The 12,018-nt window shown below is 42.0% G+C and overlaps 1 protein-coding gene across 3 annotated transcripts in view; it reads right to left on the bottom strand.

Annotated features, from left to right (window-relative positions):
* LOC112219719 (adenomatous polyposis coli protein) overlaps positions 1–12,018 on the bottom strand; it is an 80,222-nt gene that overhangs the window by 22,550 nt on the left and 45,654 nt on the right. For all 3 annotated transcript variants that reach the window (XM_024381246.2, XM_024381247.1, XM_024381249.2), the window contains exon 2: positions 9,455–9,607. In XM_024381246.2, coding sequence (XP_024237014.1) covers positions 9,455–9,589 — 135 coding nt within the window. In that variant the 5' untranslated portion in view covers positions 9,590–9,607. The remainder of the gene's footprint in view (positions 1–9,454; positions 9,608–12,018) is intronic.

The following is a 12,018-nucleotide window of genomic DNA, read 5'->3' as shown; positions in this document are numbered from 1 at the left end:
ATCTGGATACCACCCAACCCTACTCGCACACAAATAAATCCAACAGAGAGACCGGCTAGAATATGACGAGGGTATCCCTGCAGAGTAATCAGTGCTGCAGTATTCCCTCTAAAACACACACAGGCTTTTAAAAAAGGTCATTCTATGGACTCCAAGTAGCGGAAATCGATGCTGTAAAAGTACCCATCTGCAGAGTCCGAACACAGCACACTGGGGTGTCTCAATCTCATCAGGCTCTCGTTTCATCTGAGCTGGGCTCCCACAAGGGCCTGGGGTTTGGTTGTTGGTTGGCATGCGAGCCTAGGTGGAGGAGGGAGATGTGTGCTGGTGGGAGAGAGCAGCCATGTCAATATGGAAAAAACAAGCGTCGATGTTGTCATGGGAAGGCGGACGTGGAGAATGGTGGGTTTACACTACGAGACGAGTGAAGTATCCTAACTGCTATACTTAAGAGACCCACATCACCATAGATTTGTTTGGAGTCATTTTAGGATTATGGTAGACCAGAAATGAGACTTGAGAAACTAGTTTTATTTTTTTAAACAAATAAAAAATCACTTCTTAATAGACAAAATGTCTTGGCTAAATAAAGAAAAATGTCTTGGCTAAATAAAGAAAAATGGAGAGATCTGTTTTGTTCAAAAGCTTTTCATTCATCCGACGTCTGCATTGGCCATGCAGCATTAACGGTGACACGGCCTCAGCAGAAGTCAGGGCATTCATACTTCTTGTGCGTCGCAGAGCAGTGCAGAGCCGTTATCAAGGAAGTGAGTGTGTTTATAAAGGATGTACTGCACCCACCTACCGTCAACAAATCATTTCAATGCGGAGCGATACAGAGCCCTCTGCGTTGTTAAAAGATTTGGGAGGTGCATAGCGATGCAGTACAGAGCTCGAGTTGACCTCTGCATGCCTCTGGAGCCTCCGCAATTGCGTCACACCCTCCAGATGGAGCCCCCGACCATATTTTCAAATCAAGCATAAATTGGCTTTTAGTCTAGGCCTCCGCAATGGATTAGTTCACTGTGTGTGTGTTACTGCTCGACTAAAACAATCTCGGTCAAACCAACAGCCTAACGAACAAACAATCGACAAGTCGACTAATTGGGGTCAGCCCTAGAAGACACACACCTTTGATGATGTCATATTGCTGTGTCATATTATGACTGTTCCTTTGATAGAACATGACATGAAGAGAATCAAAGCCACACGCTGTGATACGGCATGACAGGACAGTCACTAACTGAAATTATTCCTTCCCCCATCTGGATCCCAGAGCTGCCTGAACATGGGTTGTGTCCCACAGAACACCCTATTCCCTATATTGTGCACTACTTTTGACCAGGATCCCATTTGGTTCTGGTAAAAAAAAAAAAAAAAAATAGCACACTACGTAGGGAATAGGGTGCTATTTGAGATGCAAGCCCTGGCCTGACAGTTGTCACTGGGAATGATCCACTAGTTGTCACAAGGATTTTTAAGTCAGCCAACTTCTTCAGAAACTTTCTGCCAGGAACATAAAATATAGCAAAAACAACATTTCACTTGACATAACTCCTTTCCACATACAGGATAACATGAATGAAGATTTTTAGTGTAGTACTTATCTTAAGCTTTAGGGTTTATGTTAAGTAGGCTGCATAAGATAAACGTTCAAATGGTGTGAGTGTTTGTAACCATAGTTATCTACCTAAAATGGAACTCGTTGTGCTGTGTGTAATTGGCTTGGTGGGTAGGAAAGAAAGGAAGCCTGCTCTGTGCTCCTTGATGAAGAGTGTGTGTTTGTGCTCTCGTCTCTCTGCAGCTGTGAGAGCCTGGTTGCATCCCAAATGGCACCTTAGTGCACTGTATAGGGACTACTTTTCAAATGGCACCTTATTCCCTACATAGTGCACTACTTTTGACCAGAACCCTATTGGCCCTGGTCAAAAGGAGTGCACTCTAAAGGGGATAGGGTGCGTTTTGAAGCCCCTGGGCCCTGAGGAGAGATGAAATGGCTGGAGGACAGGAAATGAGAGGCACATTCATTAGATACAATGCGTGGAAGGGAGAGACAAAAAAACTAAAAGACATCCTGCCTTCTTTGAGGTGCAGAGGGAAGGGAGCGCCTCAGAAGCAGCAGTGTCTGTGTGTGTGAAAGCGTGCTCTAAACATGCCAGGGGGAGATACTGTTTCTGATGAATATGAGACTGGATTACCACAGGGGAAAAGGCATACTGTTTGTAATCTCATCCATTAGTCATAAACATTATCCACCCCTTGAATTACCTAATTAGTTATGATCTCAACAGGGGTTCTCCCGGTAAGGAATACTATGGAGGCGATATTACGACAAGAAAAAAACTGAAAAATGAAAAGAAAAACAACTTCTCACTTGGTTGCAAATTATAACCCTTTCCCCTATTTAGAATATGCAGAATCTTTGCATTACAGTCATTGTGATTTTACTACTTAGGCTACCGTTAACCAACAAAACACTTAATTTACTACAGCCTAGGCTAAGTATTAGGTTAAACACTATTTAGTAAGGAGGATGCAATAGCCTGCTCTCTCTACGGCGCTATATAGTCCAGGAAGGAAATAAGAACAGGTCAACAATGAATACCGCTGTGGCCCCAAGTGCAAGAATTACTGTGACGTTGGCCCAGTGGTTCCATTTTACAGTGACTTCAATACGATGGTGTGTTTTCTTCTTGCCAGAGTGAGGATTTGTATTATCAAGTGAAGAATAAGCCAGCAAAAACTGTACAAGTATTTCCAAAAGAAAACAAGGCAACAGTAAACATATCTCCCAGGAATTATGCAGATCCCACCACCCTAATTTTGTAAATGACGGATCTCTACAGTAAGAAGCATCGTTCACCAGAGTCCAAATCGGGCCAGTGTGACAAACATACTAGCGGATGGAGACAGATGCACAGCCCCCTCCCTGATTTCATCGTGGGGGACAATAAAAACTGGAAGTTGCTACAGGAACAAACTGAACTGAATCACAAGAGTTCTAACAAAATAAAAACGTTTTGCACACTTAAACCAACCGTCGGCGTGCAACCATAAAAATGGTCTTTTACAGGTGATGACATTGCTATCCACATTACACAATGAATAAATGTGACTCGTTAACCGTTTACAGCATCAATGTCTGGTTAGATCATGGAACCTTTTACAGCATCAATGTCTGGTTAGATCATGGAACGGAGAGCCTAGCTCAACTGTGACAATTATTTAAACTTGAACCCTTTTTGTTTAACACGTTCTCTTATATCTCCTCAAACTCCCTAAGCCAAACCCAGGCTGATACCTGCAGCTACACAACAAGGGTGCGCCAGCCACTTTCCCCCTCAGTGTGAAATATCTGGTGCAGAGTAGCAGGTAGCATAGCCCTAGGCTTACTAAATTCACCGAGTTAGCAGTATTTTCCATTTGTGCAAGAGCAGACCGACTACGCAGACCTGATCGAGTGAATTGTTAATAGATAGCTAAGTGCTGAATGTGCCACTCTAAGGGGAGAGCCAGCAGACCCCCTGCCTCACACACCCAAAAGTGAGACTGAGGCAAACCCCAAACTCAGCTCCAAACCTACTGAGATAAAAGGATGTTTCATCAGTGTTGGACAAGTAACAGAGGAAGACTCTCCCCAGCTAAGGGAAGCACAGAGACCCTCACTCAAATGCCCAAAATAGAGAGGCAAACCCCAACCAGCTCCAAAGCTACTGGAAAGGGTGTAGACTGTCTCAGATACTGCGAGTAAGACTGATGACACATACTGCAAGACTCTCCCTAGCAATGACTAATAACTAATGACTGACTAAGCTTGTACCAAAAATATACCAAAGCATGTCCCTACATGCTGAGTCCGTACACGCATTTATTACAAGGAAATGGAAAGGCAACATCGCAAAAACGCTCTACAAAAGCAGTAAGCTCTCAGACTGAATAACAAATCAACCCTTAGCCCGCATGCTCTAGGCATTTGATTAGATCAGAGAGGATTAGATTGGTGTAAGCAATATGGAAACAATTCCAGTCTATCAGAGGGCAAGATAGGCACTACCAGCCTACTCCCATCCTGTCAGATCAACACAAAAGGATAGAGGCTAGGGGTTGATTTGGGATTCAGGAAAGGATACACAATCTTGTCCTTACTTACATTTGAGTCATTGAGCAGACGCTCTTATCCAGAGCGACTTACAGTTAGTCCATTCATCTTAATAGCTAAGTGAGACAATCACAGTAAGTACCATAAAGACTTTAAATCGGCAAAGTCAGTACTAGCAGGAAAAGACAAATGAAAGGTTTTTAAAAAACTGGTTGGGGAAGGAGTGGGGGGATAAAACAGATGTCTTATTTACGATAGTCTACTTCATGGGCAAGGGAGTAGGGAGCCCCCATAGCCAGTCATCTCCCCATTAGCATGCATGGTATAGCACCATCCGTCCTCCAGGGAGGCACTGGCATACTGAAGCCAACCCAGGGAGCGCTGCCTGCCTCTGGGGTGAGAAAGAGATGGAGGGGCTGGCCGGTTAGTTGGTATCGCTGCAAAATCTCTTTCATTCACATTGAGGCTGAGTCCCAAATGGCACCCTATTCCCCATGTACAGTGCCTTCAGAAAGTATTCATACCCGTTGACTTCCACATTTTATTACAGAAATAAAAATGAATTAATACTTTGGGGATGGATTTACACACAATGCCCCATAATGACAAAGTCTAAGCATGTTTTTAGAAATACAGAAATCGAATTTACAGTAGTATTAACACCCCTTTCTTTGGCACATAGGACACTAGGGACATGTTGGCCATGAATACAAACTTGATAGGCCTTCCATCCATGGAGTGTTAGAATCACCTTTGGCAGAGATTACAGCTGGGAGTCTTTCTGAGCAAGTCTACGAGCTTTGCATACCTGGCTGGTAAAATATTTGCACTTTTTAATATTTTGTACAAATTCTTGAAACTGTCAAATTGGTTGTTGATCATTGCTAGACAGCCATTTAAGTATTGCCATACATGTTGGTGTTTTAGGGTATTGTCCTGCTGAAAGGTGAATTAGTATCCCAGTGTATTGGAAAGCAGACAATCAGGTTTTCCTCTAGGATTTATCCTGTGCCTAGCTCTATTCCTCTTTTTTAGATTAAAAAAACTCCCAGTCCTTGCCGATGACAAGCATACCCATAACATGCCACCAGGGGTCTTTTCACAGTCCCCAGATCAGGAACAAATTCAAGAAAGCGTACAGTATTAGAGACATTATTGTTCCATCTCATATTGCTCAAGTGAACCGCAAACCTGGTTTCAAAAAACAGATCAAGCAAAACCTCACAACACCTCTCCCCTCTTTGACCTATATTGTATGTATGTGTAGGCTACTTTTTTTAATGTAGTTCTGTCCTTGAGCTGTGGTCTATAAATATTCTGTATTATGTCATGTTTCATGTGGATCCCAGGAAGAGAAGCTGCTGCTGCTTTTGCAACAGCTAATGGGGATCCTAATAAAATACCAAAATAACATGATTCAGCCAACAATATGCTTGAAAATATGAGCGGCACTCAGTGATGCATTAGCTCCAAACATAACACTTTGTATTCAGACATTTCTTTACATCTTTTGCAGTTTTACCTTAGTGCCTTATTGCAAACATGATGAGTGTTTTGGAAAATGTTTATTCTGTACAGGCTTCCTTTTCACTGTCAATTAGGTTAGTATTGTGGAGTAACTACAATGTTGCTGATCCGTCTTCAATGTTTTAAAGTCACCATTAGCCTCATGGTGAAATCCTTGAGCAGTTTCCTTCCTCTCTGGTAACCGAGTTAGGAAGGACGCCTGTATCTTTGTAGTGACTGGGTGAAATTAATTACACTTTGGATGGTGGATCAATAACTTCAGAATGCTCAAAGTGAAATTCAAGTCCATGCAACTTATGGGACTTGAGCGTTTACTCCTGAACTTATTTAGTCTTGCCATAACAAAGGGGGTTGAATACTTAGACTCAAGATATTTCAGCTTTAAATGTTTTATTAATTGTACATAGTACTTCCGTCGCCGACAGAGATGTTTTGTTTTTGTTTTTTTTTACGAGTCATTTCTTACATTGGTACCCCAGGTAATCTTGAGTTTCATTACATACAGTTAGGAGGAACTACTGAATATAAGAGCAACGTCAACTACTCTATACCATCTACTCCATCTTGCCTATGCCGTTCTGTACCATCACTCATTCATATATCTTTATGTACATATTCTTTATCCCTTTACACTTGTGTGTATAAGGTAGTAGTTTTTGGAAATGTTAGGTTAGATTACTTGTTGGTTATTACTACATTGTCAGAACTAGAAGCACAAGCATTTCGCTACACTCACATTAACATCTGCTAACCATGTGTATGTGACAAATACATTTGATTTGATTTTGATTTGATAATTGTAAAAAGGGTCTAAAAACATAGATAATTTCACTTTGACATTATGGGGTATTGTATGTAGGCCAGTGACACAAAATCTCTATTTAATCCATTTTAAATTCAGGGTGTGGAAATCTGAAAATACTTTTCAGAAGGCACCGTAGTGCACTACATTTGACCAGGGCCCATAGTAGTGCACCATATAGGGTGCCATTTGGGACGCAATCTAAGAAAAGGAAATGGGTGGGGGAAGCTGGAAGATAAAGGTCCTGATAAGCTCCCTCTCTTCCCTGCTAAAGGCACTGGGGTGGCTAGATTCATTATATAGGCTACTAGCGTGTAAATTGGCTAGGATGAATAATGCATGGAGTAATCTTCTACTGCCGGCTGTTTGCATCCAAGAAAATATGGCAGTAGTGAATGGGCGGTCATATTGGGTTACTGTTACATTAGACAACATTTCCATAATGCCCAGACAATGTCTGTAAACTAGTAGGTCTATACACAGAACAGTATTGTATCTTCATATAGTACATTAAGATAAGTGTTTCAGGCCACACACACACACGACCATGGGGAGTATATCCCCCATTCTTATCATGCAGCTGCCCTATAATAGGCTCAATATTGTTGTGTGGAAAAACAGGGCCAGTAAGCTTTGAGTTTTTACCTGAGAAACAAAAATACCCTTGGTACAACTTGGGCAACTAAACCATTATCATGTCCACTTTCCTTCTCTTGTTTTCATTCTTACAAATGCATTATCAGGAGATGAGTATATTGGAGTGTGTTTCCCGACTATATTCACTGCTACATGGAAGAGCGTAGTGCTCCCTAATGTGAGGTGGCACCAGTGACTACCCAGGGGCGCATTGTGGGGTAGAAGACATTGGCAAAGACTGTTGAGAACCAAAATCTTCCTGTGAGAAGAGAAAAGCCCTGGGACTTAGATCACCTCTTGTATCCTCAGCCTGCCAGGTCACATCATCCAGTTACGCAACCAAGCAGGCTGGCACATCCAACCACTCTGTGTGTGTGTGTGTGTGTGTGTGCGCGCGAGCAAGAGAGAGACATTCAGCAGCCTAACTCAGGATGGCAGCTCCTCTCTCCTCTCTCTCTCGGAGGAGGACCTGAGCCCTAGGACCATGCCCCAGGACTACCTGACATGATGACTCCTTGCTGTCCCCAGTCCACCTGGCCGTGCTGCTGCTCCAGTTTCAACTGTTCTGCCTTATTATTATTCGACCATGTTGGTCATTTATGAACATTTGAACATCTTGGCCATGTTCTGTTATAATCTCCACCCGGCACAGCCAGAAGAGGACTGGCCACCCCACATAGCCTGGTTCCTCTCTAGGTTTCTTCCTAGGTTTTGGCCTTTCTAGGGAGTTTTTCCTAGCCACCGTGCTTCTACACCTGCATTGCTTGCTGTTTGGGGTTTTAGGCTGGGTTTCTGTACAGCACTTTGAGATATCAGCTGATGTACGAAGGGCTATATAAATAAATTTGATTTGATTTTGATCACTACTCCACTCAGAAGGGATTCCCACAGACTTAGGTTGTGTGAGAAAGTGTCAGTAACCAAATTTTTCGTCAAAACACCTTAAAGTGCATTGGACGAGAGGATCAACTGAGATTCCTTGGACCTCCAATGAGCTTTCAGAGGAATTGATTAAACAAGGACGGAGAAAACAAGGATCTGACAGCTAGTAAATAGGGCCGGGCATTACATGAAATTAATTCAATTAATTAGAATGTATGTTTTTGAACAATATTCCAAAAGTTTTTCTTTTATTGGTTTTGAGCTTTTATGTCCGCTTGTTGTCTTTTTGGCCTCGTCTCCTTCGCTCCTTCCGTGCTGTATGCACCTTCTCCCTCCCAGACACCAAGCCCCTGCCACTCTCAACAACACAGATGAAAGGTCACGTCTTCCTCTCTAACAAGCAGTTTCAACTCGGTATTTGCGGTTTGGTCCAACATAATCCATCATATGGACACCGAAAAACATTGAGGCATTTTACCGTAATAGAGGAAGAGGTTAACCTTTTCCAAGCAATATCCTTTTTATGTTTCAACTCGTCAAATTGCACTAAGAGCAGACCCTACCAAAAACGGGAGCATCAATGAACATCGATTCTGGAAAATGAATGCTCAGTTTGTTGCGCGTGGCATTGCATTACCACAAGCAGCAGTTTAGCCACAGACTTATACTAGCTGTCTAGTCATTTTAATAAAAGTGCAATGAGCATAAAAAAACTCTTATATAAAGGAATTGGCAACTCGGTCTCATTCTGAGAAATAAGGAAGGCCACTTGATTTCAACATCTGAACAAAGTGGACAGGCTAGCATGCTGATCAAACAGTTGGAGATGGACAGAAGGTTGTGTTCGTTACAATTAAACTGTTCTACCTTGTTTGCAAGCAAATAGAGCCAAGCTACTCACTAGCACATGGGCTTGTGCTTGAGATTGTTTATGAGACCTGTGTTCATTTTCTATAATGCCTGCTAAAAGAAGTTAGTCATTATTAAGGAATGTGCATTATGCATGGTTGTGGCTAAATTTGTAAACAAAAGGGCATTGTCATAGACGTGAAAGACAGATCAGTGGTTTGTGCAGAAAAAGCATGTTTGAGTTCTGGGATTTTGTTGTTTTTATGTCCAGTTAGCCTTTAATGCAAGTGAGCATCAGGAAGAGGCCAGTGTTGCTGCTGCACTCATGCGATTGCAGAGTTTGCAAAAAAATAATAAAATGGGAAATGGATTGATGAAAAAAAGGAATAATTCTGCCAGGTAGGCAATAGGCTACTTTGTAGTTAACATTTAATTTGATAGGGTCCTGGTTTAGAGGAAAGGCTGGATTGTGTTCAGTGGGCATGAAACGGAAGGGAAAGCTTAGAAAAAGGAGTGGAACGGGGAGAGCCTATCATCTGTCCTTATCCATTAAAGTCTGTTTGCATTTTACATTGCAAAATGTTTTGCTACAGTGTCACATAACGAACAAACATGGGTTCTTAGTAAATAATCAAAAATCTGTTTTCTGCCTTTTTTACCTTCATATTGGAGGCTTCCGTCTCCAGTTTGGTCAAGTGGTTTGAGTTGTCCTCAAGCTCTTGTCGAAGGTTGGAGTTCTCCATCTTCAGTATCTCCACTTGCTTCAGCAGCTGATCATAAGATGCTGCAGCCATCTTGGACTACCTCTTGACCTAAGAGGACGAGGACACATTACGACCATTAAGGTTTTTTCAGCTCCGCCTATCAAACTGCCCATAAAACGGACGTTGCCTAATCGCCATTAATCCATAGGCATTTTCATTGATGTGTAAAATGACATTACAGTCAGAGGTGAGGGAGTGATCATGACAATGTCAATTAATATCCATCTCAGAAGAGAAAATAGTGAATTTATCAAGGATTTAATAACCCATCACCATTAATTACATTGATAGCTCCATGGTAAATACATGTTCGGCAATGGTTAGCCTAGATGATCATTTAAAGCTATTTTCTGCTACACAGGCAGGACTTAGGCAAGCCTTGACAGGGCCAGTCGCTCGAGGGCCCAAGCACGTAGCTCAGAATAAGATAGCAGTGGATTGTATTAAAATAAAAGTCATCACTCAAGATTCAATTAAACATTTGAGAAAGTAGGGTCAGATCTAGAAAATCAGAATTGTAAATGCCTGCTACGGCTTTGGGATAAGAACAATTCTAACATACACACAGATTGGAAAACACTAGACTTCTGAATAATTCACACCCGGGTAGATTTTGCTTTACTGCGTTCCCCCTTCTAGGATTTTGAACAAATTAAACTTGATGAAAGTGATGGCCTAATTATGACAATTCTGGCTTTCACCATAATTGTACTATAGTAGGTTTGTTATTAGGCTACCTTTTAGCTAAATGTCTTCTGAAAGAATATTGCATAGACAAGAATAAAAAGAGCATACAAAAGACAAAATGGATGGTCAAATTATTTCAACTGATAATCTTCACTGCAGTGGAAGCCCAATCCACAGGCAGACACTGATGAGATGGGCAGCAGCAGACAGAGCAGAACGGTGCCATCCCACCTGTCAAGTGGTTAATTGCCAAATACCACAGACATGACATCCACTCCATTCTCAATAGACACAGCCATAAGCGGTACTACCTAATTAAATAGAAAACGTATATCATAACGATAAGCAGATTAAGCACATTCTACAACACGATATTGATATTCCACACAACATAGGCCATGCCCGCTGACGTCAAAATCTCTGTGCAATTTAGGGCCAATATTTCGGCTATACACTTGATGTATGAGACTAAAGACCACATACCACACAGTGCATTCCAACTAGGCCACGTTTAAAAGGCAGGCTTATTAATGTGTTAACCTCGCTCTTGCGGAAATCAGCTGAGAAGACGAGATCTAGAAGACAGAAGATGGGCTCGGCAGCTAAGGGAACACCATTACTCGCGTGCCACACAGCCCCATACTGCCATGTGAAGACAACTCAACACGACAGAGAGGCACTCGCTCGTCTCGCTAAGGAAAAGTTTGTATTTTTAGATCATCCATTATAGAGAGGGTGGAGGGAAGCAGCAAGCGGGCGGGTATTAACTAGATCACCGAGGTGGAAAAATGTATCACTCTATTGTTACTAAATTAATCAGTGACATGTTAGATATCAGCAATGGCCTTGGCATGCAGACCTACATGTAAGCCTTTGGGATCTCTTCCTTTGCCAGTTGTGCGTGGCAGAAGGCTTCAGCTGCAAGCATACAGCGTAGAGCTAACTGACTAGCCTACACAGTTGCCTATATTACCCACAGGTCGACAATGACTAATCAAAGCAACTTCAGTGCCCTATTAGTAATTATGAACCATGGCCTTGGTTGCAACATTGTTCTGGTTTCCAAGGCTAAAATGATTTGTTTGACAAAGTTCTAGACAAGACAAGCAATTCCAATGCTGATCCAACTGAATTCAGCGAGTCAATTAGACTGGGTTGATTGGGCAGTGAGTCTGTAAATGTCAATATTGCCCTCACTAGGATGGAGCCGATACACAGGATGGGCAGAGAAGAACACTCAGGAGCATTCCAGAACCACTTAAGTCTAAAATTCAACATTCCAGAACAACCCAGTGAATTCTGTCAATGCACTAGCTGATGCGCAGGGGTAACCAAAACACATTTCTAAAACACCACCATCACCAAAATTGGATCAGGGGAGGGACATTTTTCTTCTTTTATTGATACACTGCCACTTCATGCATTTACAATACAGGGGAGAATTGCAGGCGAGACAATACATTCCCCTGTTTGCAGATGCAGACCGAGGTAGTTCAATTTGCGGCCATTTTGGAGATTCAATTCCAGCCTCCGCCATAAAAAATAAAAAAAGAGAGCGCTTATCATCACCATAATTTAACAGCCAGTATAGTGCTGACTCTGAAGGGGGCTGGGATCATGAGGTTGCAATGCTGGGATGATTGTTTCACTATGCCCCAGTGTCATATTAACATTAAAACTATTATATTATAGTGAATACAGCTGTTTGTGTTAGATAGTTATACAAATTGTAATAAAAATTACACAAGCCTCTATGGGGAAGATAACTAGTC

This window comes from Oncorhynchus tshawytscha, linkage group LG20, assembly GCF_018296145.1.
Source record: "Oncorhynchus tshawytscha isolate Ot180627B linkage group LG20, Otsh_v2.0, whole genome shotgun sequence".
NCBI classification, from domain to species: Eukaryota; Metazoa; Chordata; class Actinopteri; order Salmoniformes; family Salmonidae; genus Oncorhynchus; species Oncorhynchus tshawytscha.
This window is presented reverse-complemented; position numbering and strand designations above follow the sequence as displayed.